This window comes from Notothenia rossii (assembly GCF_949606895.1).
Source record: "Notothenia rossii genome assembly, chromosome: 8".
Lineage (NCBI taxonomy): Eukaryota > Metazoa > Chordata > Actinopteri > Perciformes > Nototheniidae > Notothenia > Notothenia rossii.
In genome coordinates this window covers 65,535,778-65,556,139 of record NC_136906.1, presented here as the reverse complement: position 1 = coordinate 65,556,139, position 20,362 = coordinate 65,535,778, and the positions used below count along the sequence as shown (strand labels likewise).

The following is a 20,362-nucleotide window of genomic DNA, read 5'->3' as shown; positions in this document are numbered from 1 at the left end:
ACGTGGCATTTATGTAAACAAGAGTTTTTTGCTGTCGATTTTGGTGAGTCCAGTGTTTGTTATTTACTCAGCCATGTAACACAAATTAAAATGCAGTGTTTAATGTTACTGTATGAGTTCCAATAGAAAATACAGTTGTAAACCTCTCTTTGTGTGTCTCTATTATGACGTAACGACTAGTCGACTACTATTTTGAAAAACTAGTCGACTAGTAAATATTGGTAGTTGTGAAACCCCTAGTGTGTGCCACTTCCGTATTGGCGTCCCGGCTCTTTCACAGAGTTTGCCGCTTCTCAATACTCAAATTTCCCCTCCTCGACTCCTCGGTCCTCCGGTAGTGACCCGGAAATGAATTTCAGCGCGCCATTTTGAAGGACATCTCATTTCTCTAAATGCACTTCGAGGACCGAGCATCGAGCATCGAGGAGGCTCTCTGGAGGAGCTCTAACCGAGGAGACACTGATGCATCCTCCACGGCTCCTCCACGGATGCATTTCCAGGGATATATCCAGTCTCTGATTGTGTTACATTATTATGAGAGTGCTCTCATACTTGTTTGATTCTGAAATTGTATATATTTATATAAATATATGTGTGTGTGTATATGTCCGCATCTGTAGCCTGTTATTGTCTCATTATACCGCACTGTCAATGAATTAAAAGTAAATATATATAAGTCGTCATGAACACATCTGTCCATCAGAGTGCTGCTGTGCCTCCTGTCATCATTAATGGACGTCTCTTTAAAATGACTGCTCAGAGGAGAGGAGTTCTCATTTCTCTAACCGCCTGCTGCTTCCACTCCTCTCTCCTCGGTTCCCCTCCTCAGTCCTCTGCTCGCATCTCCTGTGGGCGGCACCAAGTCTCGAGGAGAGGAGTCGAGGATAGGAGTCGAGGAGGGGAAATTTGAGTATTGAGAAACCTCTATTGACAGATTCGAATTTTGCGGATCAATAACTCATGAACATAACGTTGTAAAAATACAAACAACATGACTTTACAATCATAGCAAGGTAGACAACGAGCTACAGAGTCGTTTTTATCAGAACAGTTCGATACGCGCCGTCATCCGAGCTAAACATCAAGAATTGGTCACGATCTGCAGCTGGAGGAGGGAGAGGAGTGCTTAGGGACCGTCTACAAACTGCAACGGGGTTTTGCTCGATCTCGCAAAATTATTGCGAGATCTCGCAAAACATTTTTTATTTTTTTCCAAAAAAAAGTTTTCTTCTCCATGTCCCTTAGGGGGCTCCGTAGTATCTCGCGTCTCCCCTCCGGTACACAGCACCGTAGTGTGGAGTTGCATTAGGTAACGCGAAATACGGCTGATACTTGCGCATTAGTTTCTGTTATGGATATGTATCAACAGTCTTGCCAGTAACGTTACTATATTATCAATACTACTTTAGTTATAGCCTGATATAGGATTGCTAACTTTACAATGTTGTGATGTGACCCGTGACTGACGTTAGCTAACATTAACTGTAGCTAACGCCGGTCACTCACCAAGACAGCTGCTCTGTTCTCCACTGGTTCTCCACCAAGCCCCCAGGAAATGCGCTGGACTCGGATGAAAATATTCGTGGTGGCCAAACGGCGGTACTACATTTCCGTTTGGTTGCCAGGCCCGGAAACACTTTTTCCCATTGACTTACATCGGGAAAGAGTGGTCTGTAAATCGTTGGATAATTTTTTAAAAACTAAATAAACTACCCAGTATGAACACTTGTACAGTATAGCCCTTATTAAAAACATTAGTTCCTCAAGTTGTAAAAATGTGCTAATAACGTTATTCTGAGAGTTATTTCCCTCTGCATTATGAACGCGCATCTAACCTACGGGAGCGCGCCGCCCGGCACGTTCATGTTACGTGTTCAGCACTACATGCGTTTATCTTTACCCGTGGATGCACAATAAGAATGGACCCATATCATCTTACTGCCATCCCACGGAGCTGTAATAATGGATATATTGCACATGTTTGCTGTAATTCATTATTATACAACATGGGCTGTATGATTAAATCTTGTACCGTAAATGTTGTATTAAATAAAGTTAATATTACCGACGTTAGATTAACGTCCCTGTAGCTTCTTATTGCACTAAGAAGCTTATTGCACTGTATATACACTGAACAAAAATATAAACGCAACACTTTTGTTTTTGCTCCCATTTTTCATGAGATGAACTCAAAGATCTAAAACATTTTCTATATACACAAAATAACCATTTCTCTCAAATATTGTTCACAAATCTGAAAAGATCTGTGATAGTAAGCACTTCTCCTTTGCCGAGATAATCCATCCCACCTCACAGGTGTGGCATATCAAGATGCTGATTAGACAGCATGATTATTGCACAGGTGTGCCTTAGGCTGGTCACAATAAAAGGCCACTCTGAAACGTGCAGTTTTGCTTTATTGGGGGGGTTTGGGGGGGTCCGAAAACCCTAGGGTTAAACCCTAACCCTAACATGTCACCCATCTCCTTCGCATAGAGTTGATCAGGTTGTTGATTGTGGCCTGTGGAATGTTGGTCCACTCCTCTTCAATGGCTGTGCGAAGTTGCTGGATATTGGCAGGAACTGGAACACGCTGTCGTATACGCCGATCCAGAGCATCCCAAACATGCTCAATTGGGGGTGCAAGTGGAGTCTCGCAGAGGCAAAACTGTGGCGCGCTTACGGCCCGTCCACACACAGGCATGAAACAAATCTTTCAAAGCTTCGCCCATTCACTTGAATGGGGTGACGTAGAAGATTTTTAATCTTCGCCGAACTGCATTGTGGGGAGCGGAGCATGGCTTTGCAAGCATCGTGAGTATCAAAAGTTGAGCAATGTTCAACTTTTGATGCTCCCGATGCTTTCGAAGCTGGCATCAGCCAATCAAATCCCGTTTATGCAAATCCCGCCAGTACAAGCGCTACCCAGATAACAAAGAGACACTGGGCCGGATCTGGGCCGCACCTAGCAGACGATCTGGCCCGGATCCGCCAAACGGACTCGGTCCGTTGTCCAAACGCACATCGGCCCGAAACTGGATCGGATCCGCAAAACGGATTTGCAGCAGATATGGGCCAGCACTGGTCCAGCTCCGTTTCAATATGGTTCTCCGCGTTCCAGATCCGGTACGGACCCGCGTTCCAGATGCGATACGGATCCGCTTACCAGACGCGATACGGCTCTGTTTAACAGACTACTGCCAACTTCAATTTTTGCCTTATCTTCGGCATTTAAACACATTAAACCTTGCTAATATTGGCTATATTTAAGTCTTCATGGAAGTGTCGCCATTTCACTTTTCATCTAAAGTTAGTGGACCAGTCAAATGAAGGAGGTACATTCATAAACGTTAAGTACTTTTCAATAGCTTAGAGCTAGGCAAGCGAAATGAAGGAGGAACTGTGTAAATGATGAATAACATGTGATGGTGTTTAACGCGTCTGCAGTTTACCAAGTAAATCCTCAGATTATGTTTGGCATTAGGTAATGTGCTGTGACCATAGCAAACAAACTAACTATCATGGTGGTGGTATTTACTTCAGACACTGTTACTTACTCAAGGTATCAGAAACATAAAATAACAATATACAAGTCGAGATGTTTGCTGTATACGTGAACATGAAACTTTATTAAAACATGAACTGTAAACTTAAAAACAAAAACAAAACGAAACAAAAACGATAAAATAATTAATATTGTCGATCGGGGACGGGCAGTGTATCCTGGCTTTACGTCTCCTCTCCTGTCTCTCCTGGCGGCCCCCTTCCCTGTCGCTTGCCAGGTTAAACCAGCGAATGGTATGCTGGGATATGTCTGCATCCATCACTACACTCGTTATAGCGCATTTGCGCACTGTACCTACAGTATTGTAAAACAAACACACAAAATAAGTTCTTACACTGTTCTAATACTGCTAGACTGTAGTGCCATCTACAAAGAAAGGTGATTTAGCAATGGCCAACAGAGACCAGTGACAGCCAGTGGGTGAATGTAACGTTAAGACATGCTGCACATGCAATGGGGACAGAGACCATAGAGGTGGCATTCAGAGTAGGCATCAGTGGCGGACAGTCAGGGGCCTGCTAAGCCAAAATTAAGAAAAATATTGCATTCATACATAATATGTTAGTTTACTGTAAATGTCTGCTTTCCTTCTCATTATCCTTCCTTCCTCGTTTTCCTTCTCGCTTTGTTTGTTAAAAAAATTGAAGGCCTAACCATAAAACCCCTGGCCCGCCAATGATGGGCATAGTGTAAAAACAAATAGAAAAACTTTGCAGCACATGCAAACACATAGACGGAAAGTGAAAGACTTACAAGGTAGTGATTGACAGGCTAAGGGAGTCTTGTGAAACAAAGTGCTTACAAGATTAAGGTAATAGATTCAGTTCCAAGAGAACAAACTGTTGCTTAAACTTTACCTGTAGGATAGAAGTGTCTGTTAAATGAGAAGATGGAAATTGAGTGAATGCAATCTAATTCAACTAGGCCAATCTAATTCTTTTTACACCATTATGATGAAATAAACATTTGTAAAGACACTTACGGAAAAGAACGATTTTCATGGCCATTTTATTGAAGGCCCTTTTGCCGTTTACTCCCTTCCAATTGATCCTGCGTGCCACGGTGCAGGTAATCCTTCTTGCCAGAATATTCCACACAACCCTCTTAGTGTCCACCCCTCCAACAGAGGAGAGCGAAGTCGCCTAGGTGGAGAATGGAAACTGAACTGAATATACATGTCAACATTACTGCAACAAACTCAAAGACAAACAAGGCTAACATTTTGTATTGAGCATATGAAAACATGTCCCATAAAAATACTTACAAGATTTTTCTTCATTCTTTTGTTTAGAGGGTTGCGGAGCCATTCTCCGAAACGCTCCAATTCCCCATCGCTGTCGAGGGGGAATTGGAACTCTTCGGGCATCTCGTAGGTTGGGGCATGCAGGCCTGATCCTACTTTCGCCATCAAAATGTTTAAAGTTCCTGCTAACTGGTTGACCTGCTGCTTAATATTTTCAAGCAGCAACAGGCCATGCAGCTCTGCAGCTGAAATAATGTGGGAAAATAAAGATATTTGATAGGGCAAGACCATCATGCTTAGTCAGTTAATAGAATTTTGATATCACTCCTAAATTAAAAACTTAGCCTAACCATTCAAAATATACTGGTATAGGGGACATGTGTGTGGGTTGGATTCGCAGAGTAACTCAAGATACAATACTATCACGATTTGTCTTACCTGTGCAGGGAATCGGGCCACTATCCCCCCCATTTCTGGGTGTTGTGGGCCCCATTAATTGTGTGAAATGACCCCTGCCTCCTTGGTCCCGACCGTCGCTGGCTATTTGGCAAAAGGCAAATCAATAGTGATTAGCAGATTATAAATAAATAAGAAAAGAAATTGGCCACACAAACATATAAACTAAAAGATTGTAATACTTATAAGACAGGCAGTGCATGACATTAAGGATTTTGGGCCCCTGTGGGCCATCTAAGCTAATTTACAGATGGCCCTGAGCTCAAAGATTGTCTTGAAAAATGTGCACGGACTAAATGACGCACGAAGGGTTTGGGGGGCCTCCCCCTAGAAAATTTAGATTTTTGCAGCTCTTAGATGCTGTCTGGTGCATTCTCTAGACTGAATTATAAGATGAACCACCACAATATTATATTGTACAATTTCAATTTTATTCTTAATTTCACTTGTTTGTTTGTTCTTGTTTGTGTTTGCTCGCTTGCATGCCCTGCATAGCTATAAGAAATACTTCAGTTGTTGGTCAAGACACTTTCCATCTGATGAAGGCAAATGCCTTCCCAGATGTAAAAAAGTAGAATACATTACATTCAGTTATAACTGCCAAAACAAACATTATTTACACTATTATGGCCCCTGTTAAAAATTGTTGTAATGTTATCTACTGTAAGTTGGTCGAACGAATGCCTCCTCATCCGGAAACTGACCGAGCAGACCCGAGCAGCAGTCGAGAGGAGCCGAGCGCATCCGCGAAGCACACAAAATGGCGACGTCAGAGTTCCCATTAACCGGGAAATCTAAATCTCTTCGGTCAAAATAATTTCCCTTTAGCGCAATACCGCTTCAGTTGCGCCACTTATGTGACAGACAAGAAGAGTATGTGACAGACAAGAATAGTCAATTCTAATGTCTAACACTTAATGTGGAGAAAGAGATGTCCTGTATGGGTTGATTGTGCGTTTATCTGTTGGTAATGCCTTGGGGTTCCGGTGGGCATGTAAACAAATGCATAATGCTGCGCTATACTTTGGGGCCTCACCCAGTTGCATAGCGACGGTTATTGTTTAGGTGTTTTTTATTAAGCAGGTAGTCCTATCATTAGCTAGAACTAGCTGGATCTGATCGATATGGACATAAATGGGAGTGAAGTCTAATCTGCCGGGAGAGAGAGATCAGCTGCTGCTGACAAGTTGACACGCAGCTCTGCATGATCACATGCAGCGGTGAGCGGACAAAACACACGCTTCAGGTTAGAATATCACACGTAGCTATTTTAATTAGCTCTCAAACTACCTAAACTAGTTATAGATATGTTTAGTTTTACTGTCGGGTCACTCATTACTGGATCCGCGAGCTGCATGATACTGGCATAATAGATTGCCCGATCGGGCAACCAGCAGGTGAGGCTTCATGGCCCGAGCTAAATACTAGATGGCCCCGGGCCATCGGGCAGTCCTTAATGTCGAGCCCTGACAGGTTTGAGAAATATACAGTATGTTTTTGTATTCCACAGGGTGCACCCATCATTTGTCTAGCATTGAATTAAAGGATTTATAGGTTCAACAAAAAAAATATTCTTACAGTATAGCTTTGCATACATACAGTGAGGAAAATAAATATTCAAAGCCAGGGTTTCCCACACATAGACTATACTTGGGCGGGCCGCCCAGGTATATTAACGGCCGCCCAAGTACATTTCGCGGCCCATTTAGGTTTTTTTGTTTTGTTTTTTTGGTTATAATTTTTTTTTTGTATTCGTCCGTGACCACGACGCCATCTGCGATCGATTAACTTGTGGACAATGATCCCTCGCTCCGTTGCTCTGATCTCGCCTCCTTCTGGCCTGTTAAGTGGCCTGCCTCACACAGGGTGACTGGCTGTCCACATGATGTGGCCTGCCGACATGGCCACTGTCATACAGATCATAAATCAAAGCCCTTGATTGGTCTCTGTGTGTCATTCAAGTATGGGATAACCTCAGCTCAGGTGAGGTAAAGGACTCTCTGAGTGTTTAGATAGTTAACTTAGTCTAAGTTCTCAGTGGGTTAGGTTATTCAGGTCCGTGGGTCACCTCAACACTGGAGTGCCACCAATAGTGGACTCATCATAGTTAGACTTACTGAAGCAGGGTGGTGGGATGAAGGGTAACGTCGCCGCATTTTGCGGAATAACACCCCTCGTTTTTTGGGCCACTAGTGTCTGATTCGTAGGTTGGGTATCTAGTCAAAACACATGTAATATTTGAGTGACAAGAAACAATAGTTCTATTATAACCAGTAACTATTGTGTGCATATTTTTTTCCCCTCCGTTTTCGTTTTCGGGGCTGCTCCTCCGCTTCAGACAGGAGACCAGCAGTGCCATTATTCAAATACTCCTTTAATTTTTGTGTTGCTTCAATGAAGTCATCTACGGTAGTTTGATGAAAGAACATGACAGTGATCACCCAAAATCTTAATCATCCCTGGTGAACGTCTGAATTTTTTACCTCTTTCAAAAATCAAACGAGCACTGTATGACCTCCACCCAGGGCCCGGCTCCTCGAATCGCCTGATGGCCTTGCTAATCTTGTCATCAGTAGCATAATTTGGCTACCAGCATTTGCCATCGACGTACCAGTTAGATCCCACCAAATTCACCGTGTTCTCTTCGGTGAAAACGAATCCACAAAACTTCTATACAAAAAGTAACAAATTGAAAAAAAGACTTGTTAAAAAACTGATTCAAAATTGTTTCAAAAAAAAAAAAACTTGGAAAGATCTTTGATTCCCTAGTCCTTTGTGTGAGACAAGGGAATGATCACTAGCTTGTCCCTGTAGGGCAGGGGTGTCCAAACTTTTTTCACTGAGGGCCACATACAGAAAAATATGCGAAAGGTTGGGCCACTCACTAAAGTTAAGGTATATCGCCTCACCTCTAGTGTATTAACAGTAATAAAAATCAATCAATCAAATGTAGGTAAATCATTCTTGAAAATGTATTATACTTAAAGAAAAAACTTTATACATCACATCTTTTCTATGTATGGGTATTCATTTATCTATTTTCAAATAAAATCAATCAAATGTAGGTAAATTATTCTTGATAATTTATTATACTTAAAGAAAAAACTTTATACATCACATCTTTCTATGTATGGGTTTTAATTTTTTTTACAAAAAGGGTTGGCAGCTCATTCTCAAAACTGCAGCCTCAGATTGCTTCTTTGTCAGGATGGGGACCCCCTTCACAGCCCTGTATAAAGAGGGAAAAATAACAGGACAAGGGAAAGGGTAGGCTTTATTTAACCTAGTTATGCAAATAATTTATTGCGGTTGTTAACACATCAGCTAATGTTTTTTAGAAAAATGTTATCAACTTTAATTGACTGAATTTATTAAGTAATTGGGCTTTTGAACACATGAATACTGTGTAATATATTTTAACTCACCTACAATGGGAACAGCGTTGCACTTAATGGGAGCAGTGATGCTGCGCTCTGGACTGAAGGATGGCTGAAAGGTCAGGAGTAAGTTTGGTGGTTGAGATGCGAAGGACATCACAGAGATGGCTGTCGGTCATTTTGGTTCTCAATCTGCTTTTGTTCAGAGTTAACAGAGAAAATGTTTGCTCGCATATGTATGTTGTGCCTAGGGGTGTCACGGTGTGAAATTTTCGGCTCACGGTTATTGTGACCAAAATTACCACGGTTTACGATATTATCTCGGTAATTTTTTTTTTTTTTAGTAATTTTTTTTAAATTTCTTTTTTTTTTCTCTCTATATATATGTATATATATATATATATGTATATATATATATGTATATATATATATATATATATATATATATATATATATATATGTATGTATGTATGTATGTATGTATGTATATATATATATATATATATATATATATGTATATATATAGAGAGAGAGAGAGAGAGAGAGAGAGAAAAACAGCCATTAAGTTACTATTCAACAATCATCAAGTTTGCGTATGAAGTCAAATACCTACATTAATTTATTACCTTAAAAGTGTAATGTTGATGCAGGTAAATGGTAAATTTAGGTTATTAGGCAAGAAGCCAGTACTGTATGAGAACTAAGCTGTTTAGCGCCTTACAATGGCGTTTAGTAGTGCACTAGCTACCAACGAATAGAGCATGGCACCGCAGTAGGATGTATTTTAAAATGCTAGCAGTGGGCGTGCTTACACTGACATTTAATATCAAGGTTTAACATTTTAGACAATCGGGTATATCGTTGCATTATCCCTTGACCCAAAGTCAGAAGTAACTTAATCATTAATGTGTTTCACTGCACTATTTTCACTGTCTCATGGCATATCAAAGTTTAGCTATTCAACTTAGCTTAGAATGGCGTTTAGCGCCGATCTAAGAATGGTGAACACACGAGAGCAGGTGCATTTGCTAATGTAATGTAAATGATTATTATCAAGATTTAACATTATTGACAGTCGGATATAATTGTTAAATTTCCCCTTTACCCGAAGGCAAAAATTATTTCGAGCATTTCAGCTAAAACTATGTGTTAATATTAACAAATATAACTTGCACTGGCTGTGCAGCTGCGGGTGATGGTCTCGTAGATGAGTGAGCAAATTCGATGTGTTGCTCCCTTTCGCGGATACCTTCCGCCGGCATGTCCTGCACACGGGGGCACCGTCCTCCACCAGTTGCCCCTCGGAGTTTTTTAAATATCCAAAGTAGGACCACACTTCTGATCTTCTGCGCTTAGAAGGTGGAAAAATGGTACCATCGCGGCTTCCTTCTTCTGCTGCCATGCTTAAAGTGTCAGAGTGTGATAAAAGAACCTAGGACTAGTGGCGCCTGCGAACGTTCGAAAGTGTCACGTGTGTGGTGTAGAGCTCTAGTAACGCACATAGATAACATTATGTTTTGAAATGCAAAGTATTTAGCGCGGTAACAGTGTAATACAGTGTAACCGTGGGAGTATTAGGGAAATGAAAGCTCTCCCGGTGTAACGGTGTGCGGTAATTTAACCCACCGACATAACACCGTGTTTTGAAATTCAGAAGGTTATCTCACCGTCAAAATATTTTAGCGCGGTTACCGTCTACACCGGTAACCGTGACACCCCTAGTTGTGCCAAACAGACTCGTCATTCTTTTTGCGTGGCGTCGCATCAGAGGAAACTTGGCCTTTTCCAAGCTCTGGTAGAAGTCGGGTAGGGAGAGGAGCTGATGTTGATTCTTCAGAGAATCATCACACTGCATTTCGATGAGTTCTAATTGCAGACTCTCTTCCACTTCTTCTGCATCCATCAGGAAGGGAGTTGAGAACAGCTTGATTTCTTTCTCAATGACAGAAAAATCTTGGAAGCGCTGATTGAATTCTGTCATAAGAGTTGTGATCACAGACACATATTTCCCCTTTTTAGCAGAGAGGTCGGCCTTTGGATGAGCACATTTGATTTCGGACAGCCTAGGGAAGTGCGCAAGGTTGAAGTTGCGTAGTTGTGTTTCAAAAAGACGAAGCTTCGCACAGAATGCTTTCATGTGTGCATAAAGTTGTGGTACAAGCTGGTCTTTGCCTTGTAGGCTCTTGTTCAGTGAGTTAAGATGACCAGTAAGATCAACTAGAAAGGCCAGGTCTGCCAACCATAGAGGATCACTCAGTTCATGAAGAGGTCGGTCCTTCTCTTTCAAAAACTGGTCAATTTCTGATCTCAGGGAATAAAACCGCTTCAGCACGGAGACGCGACTAAGCCAGCGCACATCACAATGATAGAGTACGTCCACGTATTCAGCATCGACATCAGATAGGAAAGCTTGAAATTCTGTGGTAGAGCCCTCGTGCTCGAATTATGTTGACAGTTTTCACAACTGTGGTCATCAAATCGCCAAGCTGGACTGTCTTGGCACAGAGAGCTTCTTGGTGGATGATACAGTGCAATTTTACAGCCTCGCCTCCACTCTCTCGCACCTTGGCGCACACCATAGATGCCATTCCTTTGCGCTCGCCTGTCATAGCGGGAGCCCCGTCCGTTGCAACTCCACACAGCTTGTCCCATTTAAGTTGCATCTTGTTAATTGCACCTGACACGGCTTCAAAAATGTCCTTACCCGTTGTTGTGCCCTTTAGACTCCGAAGATCAAGCAGCTCCTCCGTAATGCAAAAGTTATCGTCAACTCCCCGCAAAAAAATTAACAGTTGTGCGGTGTCTGTGGCATCTGTGCTTTCATCACATGCAATCGAGTAAAAATCAAAAGCACAAGCTTTATGTGACACTTGATTTTGTATGTTAGCTGACAAGTCTTCGATTCGCCGCACAATTGTGTTTCTGGACATGCTCACGTTGTTGAATTCCTGCATCTTTTCCGGGCACATTATTCCAGCGACTTTAATGAGGCACTGTTTAACGAAGTCACCGTCTGAGAAAGCTTTCCCGTGGCGCGCTATGAGTTGAGCTACCTCATAGCTAGCTATTGTAGCATTTTCTTGTGTTTTGTTAGCACGGTAAAAGTACTGTTGTTGAGCCTGCAGGTTAGCTACCATTTGCTTGACTTTCTCCTCTCGCTCAGCAGCAGTGTAGGACGTGAAGGTCGGATGCTTGGTTTCGTAGTGTCGTCGTACATTGTACTCTTTCATCACTGCAACCGTTTCATTGCAAATCAAACAGACACATTTCCCCCTGACTTCTTTGAAGAAATATTCATTTTCCCACTGTGTTTGAAATTTTCTGCATTCACTTGCTATCTTGCGTTTCTTTGGTTCTGCCATTTTGTCGTCGCGGATTTTTTTTATTTGAAACTTTTTTTTGTGGAGAAGCTGCATTAGGACTGCAGCTAGTGAGTAGCTCCACCTACTGGTCAAACTAAGAACTACAATACAGTCAAGTGCAAGTTTCATGTGTGGGCCACATTCTATTCTATTTTTATAATTTGCTGCGGGCCAATAAAAAATGGATCCCGGGCCGCAGTTGGCCCGCGGGCCGTACTTTGGACACCCCTGCTGTAGGGTAAAGCCACACATTTCTGGTCAATTTTGGAAAGTTTGCTAAATTTAGTGCCACATCCAAGATTTGATGCACAAACAATATTAAGGAATGTTGAATCCATAGGATACGTAAAAAACTGTGTAGTGTCCTCATATTGCTTGTATGCCACCTACATGTCATTCTGGCACTCAATGATATGAAAATATTGACTCTTTCACACTTTCTCTCTCACTCACCCCCTGATCCCAACCGGAAGCGTCTGCGCTGCGGCTGTGCCGCGCTGCGAACTCCTCCTGCGTCATAACCCACCAGGCGCGTTTCAAAACTTTGCGGAAGCGGAGCGTCGTGTGTGCAGCCTCGCAGTTGTTGTTGATTTTGGAATATTTCCTGGACATTTGTACTTCTACAAGTAAGTAGGCTACGTAGTTAAATGGTTTATGTTTCTGTCAGTTTAAATCGTGTTTATTGTTGTTATTTCCTATTTTGTTGTGTTGTGAAAGGGGGTCTGAAAACGGATTTATTTGGGGGATGGGCCTGGGCCGGATGAACGTTCCACTTCCTGCCTGCGCTGCGCCGACTACACTTCGAGTCGCGGCGCAGCGGGTCTGGTGGAATAGCACCCATTGACTAGACTAGAGTGGCCGCGATCGCTAAAAACGCCACAGCCGCAGCGCAGACGCTTCCGGTGGGATCAGGGGGTTTATCTCACGCACTCTCTCCCGCACTCTCTCTCCCACTCTCTCTCTGTATTTATTAATATTACTATTTATTTATTTATGTACTTTTTAATTTTTTGTATTTATGTATTTATTGTTGCAATGTTGAATCCTAAGTGTGTAAGAAGTTATATCTTAAATTTGAACAATAGACATCATGTGTGGAGCATCTGGAAAAGAAATAGAAGTGATGGTTTAATAAAAAAACACATTTAAGCACATTTTTTAAACTAAAATTAAATTAAAGCCACACATTTTTGGTCAATGTTGGAAAGTTTGCTAAATTTAGTGCCACATTCAAGTTTTGATGCACAAACAATATTAAGAAATGCTGAATCCATAGGATACGTAAAAATTGAGAGTTGAACAAATGCCCTTTCTTGATTACCCAACCCCCACATGCACAAGCACACCCTCCAAATGTTCAGTCTTTTATTCATAGACCATTACAAGGACACACATGACAGCGAATCTTAAAGCTGAAGTAAATCGATGACTCCATGACACAGAAAAGGCGGCTTCGCAGGGCAGGACAGATTTAACTTTGGTGAACGAGCAACACACGAATCAAGAAGCGCTATAAGTAGCTTAAAATTTCTGGGTAATGGTTCACATTTATCATAATTAATTAATTAAATTAATTTAAAGTAAGATTTACTAACGTAATGTTGTGAATTATTCAGGCTAACTTATGCCCACCAAGATCAGTAAAAAACAAATACTTGAAATATAAAATATACAAATTGAAACGTAAGATTTAATACGCATGTGGGGATGGAAACATACTCGCATAAGTCATTTATATCGACGTCTAAGTTTACTACAAGTTAAACTTATTTTTGTGTGTTACCAAGTTTAATGCCGAATTGAGTCTTCAGCAAACCACTCTCCTGCCATCTGAGCCCGCCTTTAAAAGCACAATGCCTCCACTCACATTAACGTCACTATTCGAATAAAAGTTCAATATTAAAGTTATACATTAATCCTGCTTTTTTTTTTACTTGACATACTGTTCCACCGTTAAATTAATATTAACTCTTCAAGGCTGTAACTTGCTCGGCTATCCTATCCACTGGCTAACGCTAACGTTAGCTTATCTAAACTATGATCAACTAACAGAGTTTTGACAAAAAAGTTCAGCATTTTGAGTCACTTGCGTATCAATCGACGCATATATACACATATAATACATATATATACCAACCACAAATACAAAATTAGAACAAAAATGTTGGCTAAACTTACTTGAGTTGATCATTCTTGAGTGAATTTGCCGCCAGCGAACGTTGGCTTTGAAAGCTCAGAGTAGGCTACTTGGATTATGGATAGTGGGCATTAGCGTAATGAATTTTTTTTAATCAATCGTTTAATATTTAAATCAATCGTACAATGCCAAATTACTGTAGGAGACTATTTTTGTGTTAAGTTTTTAGTTTTCAATGTTATATTTTATTTTTATTTTAATGTTTCAATTCAATAATCAAATAAATATATACCCATATTATTTTTGATTTGTTCCATTCCAATGATTTCTGGGGCTTGCGGCTCAAATACGTATTACGGATCTGGGCCAAATCTGTAAACCAGCAAAAATACTGCACTGCTTGCAAATGGAATGTTTAGGCTGAAAGCTCTATCTGGTGCGCATCTGGCCCACAGTCAAAAAACGTGTGTGAGCTACAAACGGATCTAAAGGCTTTCGTGCGGATCCGGCCCAAAGGTAATTGCTATCTGGGTAGCCAATCAAACCGTGTGCAAGCTGGGAGAGCCAGACCGCAGTTCATTTCCTCATATTCCAAACGAGAAATTACGGTAGCAAATCACCCGGTTCTTTACGACCAGAACTATTTACCGGGATACAAACCGGAGGAACCAGGCATGGAAGGAGGTGGCAGAGACAGTGGGTGAAACTGGTAGGTTTTCGCCTGTTTGGGGAGTTCCAGTTTACTTCGTTTTAACATTGCTATTGCTTGGTATGTCGGGGGCGGGAGATTCATGTGATTGGTTGTTGGTTGCGTTACTCGCAAAAAATCGCCAAGCAAAAAATCTTTTTTTCTTGCCTGTGTGTGGACGGGCCGTAACAGTCTGTGAAACGTAAAGACACTAATTAATGAAACCAGTTCGAGACGCATTATTCTTATTCTTATCATTCTTTATGAGCGCAGTAACGGTAAGGTATCTAATTACTTATTTATTTAGTTTTCCATAACTTAGTAACAGAGATGGTCAAACTAAAGTGGTAGAGACATGGCAGAATTCCTACAATGAAGCGGGACATTGAACTGTTCACCCGTGAGAGGGCAATCAAAAAAAGAGAGCGAGCGGCCCCGTAGAGGAAGTTTACAGATGAAAAGACTCAGCCATGTTTATGCAGCACTGCACGTGGAGATGTGAATCGCGCAGATTACGTAGGCCTACATGTATACAAACCTGCGGCGGAAACCCCTCTTGTCTGTCAGTGAGTGTGATTATTTTATAAAAGTAACGAAGTAACGCGTGTCGGGGCAATGTTAGTAACTGTAGTGTGATTACTGAATTATAAAAGTAACGCGTTACACTACTCCGTTACCGACAAAAGTAATATTATTACCCACCCAGGTTACACCCAACTCTGGTCAAAACTAGCATTGTGATCCATGTTTATTCATACGTTAGACCGGCCGCTCTCCCCCATGTTACGTCACAGGCGGAAGGTCACGTGCGGAGGCTTTTTTATGCGGAAGTGAAAATGTCTTACTAAAACGACGCCAGATGTCACTGTAGTGTATATTTTTGGGAAAATCTAGTGTATTCATCATTTTCCTACACATTTATTCACTGCTGTGTCCAACCTGCAAGTTGCTTTTTAACCACACTAAGCTAAAATAAGCTGAGCTAACTATGCTAAGCTACAGAGTTTCGGATTTCATCACTGAGAAACTATTTTCTTGGACTTGAGCAGTTACTTCCTTAGGTTTCTGGTGGTTGCCTGGAAACTGTTCCAACTGTTTCCAATTTTTGGTGAAGCTTAGCTAACTTTCTCTTTTTTGCAGATGTTTACAAAAAAATACAGGTGAAAGTTGTTTCAATGTTGTCATATGATTTTGCCAGTAACAAAAATGTATTTCCCAAAATGTGCGATTGTTCTTTAATTCACAAATGGTTATAGATTTTTTTAACGGTGCACATCATTTGCAGAACATGTGAAGGTAGTCAACGGAAGCAATCGGTGTACTGGCAGAGTGGAAGTCTACCATGAAGGCAACTGGAAACGAGCATGCAAAAGTGACTGGGCGGAGTTAGACGCTGTCGTGGTGTGCCGAGAGCTTAACTGTGGCACCCCTGTCATTCAGACTGAAGAGCTATATTTTGGAGAGTCACGTGACCTGCATGGCATCAAACCCAACTGTTTAGGAAATGAGAGCTCTATCTCACTGTGTGGAATTCAGGAAAGCAAGGAAAGCTGTGTGGATGCTACTATCGTCTGTGAACGTTAGTAATTCCTGTGTTCAAGCTACATCTTTTTTGTTAAACTTCACCTGTATAAATCTTACATTTTGGATGGCTTATGAATATACATACCCTTGATTTTTTTACTTTCCACCTGACAGACAGTACACCAATTCGACTAGTAAACGGTTCTTCTGATGGACGGTGCTCTGGACGTGTGGAAGTCTACCACGATGGAAATTGGGGAACGATTTGTGATGACAAATGGGGGATGCAGGAAGCAGATGTGACATGTCGAGAGATGAATTGTGGGAATGCTCTCTCTGTCAAGTACAAGTCTTTTTACGGAAGAGGTCAGGATCAGGTTTTGTTGGACGATATTGAGTGCACTGGTCATGAGAAGTCCCTTTCTGAATGCCCGCACAGAGGTTTTGGAGAACACGACTGTGACCACAATGAAGATGCTGGTGTTATATGCTCAGGTAACACTCTTTATTTCTTCTAATTAAAAGTGGAAATTCAATTGCCAATCCTAAATATTGGCATTTGTGTGCAATGATAATGCATGCAATTTCTGGAAAGTATTAGTTGTTTTTTGTATGACAGTTTGCTGAAGTTTTGGCTGTTTCTCTTTTTATAGTTGGCAGAGTCATTGCAGAAATATTAGCATTTTTCACGAACTTTCTTAATAAAATACTTCTTATCTGCTTTCAAGAATCGCTCAGATTGGCCAATGGGACTGACCGCTGCTCTGGCAGAGTGGAAGTCTTAGCCAATCACCGCTGGGGGAAAATTTGTAATAACTTGGCCAGCGAAGATGCTGCAGTGGTGTGTAAGGAACTAGATTGTGGTGCTCCAAAAAAAATGCAAGAAAGCTTTAATTTTGGTGACAGCACACTCAGTGGGTATACAAGTAGATGCTCTGGCCCTGTGGATTCCTTCTCCAAATGCAATATTCAAGATTACACCGGGAGATGTGAAGCTGTTTCTCTTTCATGTGCAGGTAGGACACACAAGGAGGGTACACACTGCACTGCAGCACTGTTCAACCATTATAGCAAAGGACAAGTGGTTAATTAAAACACAGAATTGGCATACTGTATCTGCATTACACCTTATTATTGCTATTTACTGGTGAATATTCTAATGGTTGCAACTAACTAACTACCTTAATAACTACTAAACTGAAAGTTCAGACAAAGCTTGATATTTGGATTATTTCAGTCTAGCTTGTAAGTAATGTTAACATGAGTGGACATGTCCTCAGGTAATCCACCGCTAAGGCTTGTGAACGGCACTGATCGATGCTCAGGTAGAGTGGAGGTTCTTCATGGTGGCACGTGGGGAACTGTGTGTGATGATGATGAGTGGGACATTAAAGATGCTCAGGTGGTTTGCAGAGCCATGGACTGTGGAACAGCTAAGACGGCCAAATCCGGTTCCTTCTTTGGTGAAGGCCAAGGAGACATTTCGCTGGACAATGTTAGATGTGTCGGTAATGAGACGTCGCTATTGCACTGCCGACATGCCTCCCGTGGAGAAAATAACTGTGGCCATGTGGAAAATGCGGGTGTGGTGTGCTCAGGTATCATCTCGGTTATTTTATGGCTTTTGGCATGTTATTTATATTATTTCAATTTTCAATGTTCATTTGCTTGCTTTTAACTGTCGCCCTTAACACAGGAACAATTGAATTATAGCCTGCAGTGAGCTCCTATGCAAAATGTTATGGTAAATGAACTGTATTTATATAGTGATTTATATACAAAATGCGCCACCAACAGTAAACATAGTCACTCCGGTGACATCCCTTACCCCATTACATGAACAGGCCAACCAGCCTCTGAAAAGTGTTACTATTTCCATGAAGACACAGTTCCTAATATCAGTATTTTGCTGATTATTCTTGGTAATTTGACTTACATCAAAATGTTTTACGAAAGCAATTTCTGTCTGTCTGTCTGTCTGTCTGTCTGTCTGTCTGTCTGTTCGTCCGTCTGTCTGTCTCTGTGTCTCTTTGTTTTGAATTTCCTGACAACGTTTCATCCAGAAATGTTGATTGTGAAGTTGTTTAGAAGGGTATCTGGAGAATGCTACATACAATTTAAATGTCATGACAAACATGCTAAGAACATCAGTGGCTGATTCTCTGCTTTTTGCTTCCCAGCTACAATTAGACTGATCAATGGGACTGACCAGTGCTCTGGCAGGGTTGAGTTCTACACTGGTGTCGAATGGGCAACACCATATAATGTTAACTGGGGAATAAATGAAGCTACAGTGGTGTGCAGAGAGATGAATTGCGGAGATCCTGACAAGCTTCCAGGATCATACGGTCATGGCGGATATCCTGGAGGGTATCAGGTCAGCTGTAATGGTAGAGAGAGTTCTCTCTCACAGTGCACACTGAGAGAACGTGGAAGAACAAGCCATGATCACATTGAAGAGGCATCTGTAAAATGTTTAGGTAAGACTTGAAGTGTAATTGTTATTTGAAGTGGTAAATGTTTTTAAACAAGATTAGCATGAACCTTTTTTAAGCAATTATGGAAACAGCGTCTAAAAATGGCTTCAGGACTGCCGTGTAGCCCACGATCGTTTTCAACAAGCCCACAAAACACTGATTTCTAAAAGGAGTGGGGCATTTGCTGACTTTCTTTTATTTGTCAACACAAAAAGACAAGGCCAGATTGTCTGATGTCAAAGCAATGAGCCAAGCAAACTTGTATGTTACAAGCTCAATTGCTGAAATCACAGATGGTAGCAAGCAATAACTAACAACGTTGCTCCCCGGGCTGATTAACTGCACCTGTTTCAGTTGGAATTGAAGCAATATTACACAATATTTTTTACTAAAGATACCAATTAAACAACAGATATTTTCAGTCACTAGCATATGCCCCTGGAGAGCACTAATGTAGCATGTAGCATAAATAAAAAACAACAGCAAAGTTGGAATGTACATACTGTATACTGTATATATATATACGTATAAAACAGTTCTGTCATTTCCAGGCAATGTGAGGTTGTCCAATGGGTCCAGTCGTTGTGCTGGAAGAGTGGAGTTTTACGACAAAGGCCAGTGGGGGACTGTGTGTGGTGAATCCTGGGATGTGAATGATGCAAATGTGGCTTGCAGACAGCTTGACTGTGGGACAGCTCATAAGATTACCACAATGACTGAGTATGGCCATAGCACAGGACATACCTGGATCAATCGAATTGAATGCAGTGGATTGGAGTCAACACTGAGTCAGTGCTCACAAAGTCCTTTTAGAGACAGAACCTGCAACATTACCTCAGTTGCTGGTGTTGTCTGCACAGGTAAGAAAAAGCATATCTAAAACAAATGTTATGCATTCTATCCTGTTTAGTTCAGTTCTATCGCTCCTATTTTTTGTACAATTAAATGTAGGGCATTTTTAGTTGGTTTTTACAAAACTCTATTTACTAAATTGCCACATTCAATCTTATCCCCATTTCCATATAGTTAAATGTTTTGTGTTCCAAATCTGAATGGTGTGCAATATAGGCAACAAGTGCTCCAGTGTTTTTTAAAACTTTATAATATGTGGAATGTAGCCTACTGTAAGATAATTTCAGTTTACCTCATATCACAGGAGATTTGGAGGTCCGGTTGGCGAATGGTAAGGATGTGTGCTCTGGCAGAGTAGAGGTCCGTCATGGCGACATGTGGCAAACTGTGTGTGACACAGACTGGACCCTGAGTAAAGCTCAGGTGGTGTGTGAGCAGCTTGAATGCGGTGAGGCAAAGAACGCTCCAGGCGGTGCCAGTTTTGGTGAAGGCAGTGGACCAGTAGTGGAGGCGAGCAATTCATGTTTTGACAATGTGACATCTCTTCGGCAATGCTCGGCCAAAGGTTACAGAGGAGCAAGCTGTGGGCACGGACATGACGCTGGCGCTGTCTGTGCAGGTATGGCCTTTAAAATTACGTGTTGAACATTCTCACATGCTTTTGGGTAACAAATATAATAA

The 20,362-nt window shown here is 41.4% G+C and overlaps 2 protein-coding genes across 7 annotated transcripts in view; one reads left to right on the top strand and one right to left on the bottom strand.

The window, feature by feature from the left end:
- Positions 1–20,362, top strand: part of LOC307014907 (scavenger receptor cysteine-rich type 1 protein M130-like) — a 38,962-nt gene that overhangs the window by 15,041 nt on the left and 3,559 nt on the right. For 4 of the 5 annotated variants that reach the window (XM_079643155.1, XM_079643156.1, XM_079643157.1 and 1 more), the window contains exons 5-11: positions 16,114–16,407; positions 16,527–16,847; positions 17,081–17,368; positions 17,633–17,950; positions 18,533–18,832; positions 19,381–19,689; positions 19,986–20,300. In XM_079643155.1, the coding sequence (XP_079499281.1) occupies positions 16,114–16,407; positions 16,527–16,847; positions 17,081–17,368; positions 17,633–17,950; positions 18,533–18,832; positions 19,381–19,689; positions 19,986–20,300 (2,145 nt within the window). Of the gene's footprint in view, positions 1–15,263; positions 15,395–16,113; positions 16,408–16,526; positions 16,848–17,080; positions 17,369–17,632; positions 17,951–18,532; positions 18,833–19,380; positions 19,690–19,985; positions 20,301–20,362 lie in introns of those variants that run through there. The other variant, XM_079643159.1, reaches the window with a different exon arrangement.
- LOC307014910 (uncharacterized protein) lies at positions 3,499–8,226 on the bottom strand. 2 transcript variants are annotated; one of them, XM_079643165.1, is made up of 6 exons: positions 6,843–8,226; positions 5,247–5,348; positions 4,830–5,053; positions 4,548–4,707; positions 4,423–4,439; positions 3,499–3,859 (listed from the first exon to the last, which is right to left on the bottom strand). In XM_079643165.1, exons 1-6 carry the CDS (start codon positions 6,859–6,861, stop codon positions 3,836–3,838), a joined length of 546 nt encoding a protein of 181 aa, XP_079499291.1. In that variant the 5' UTR covers positions 6,862–8,226; the 3' UTR covers positions 3,499–3,835. The 2 variants fall into 2 exon arrangements, with proteins under 2 accessions (XP_079499291.1, XP_079499290.1); XM_079643164.1 differs by lacking the exon at positions 4,423–4,439.

Excerpts from the sequence above, each read along its gene's own strand:
- LOC307014910 (XM_079643164.1), bottom strand. Across the intron at positions 4,708-4,829 it reads AAAGAATGAAGAAAAATCTT|GCGACTTCGCTCTCCTCTGT; the intron begins GTAAGTATTTTT and ends TTCTCCACCTAG. Across the intron at positions 3,860-4,547 it reads CATGAAAATCGTTCTTTTCC|GTACAGTGCGCAAATGCGCT; the intron begins GTAAGTGTCTTT and ends ACAATACTGTAG.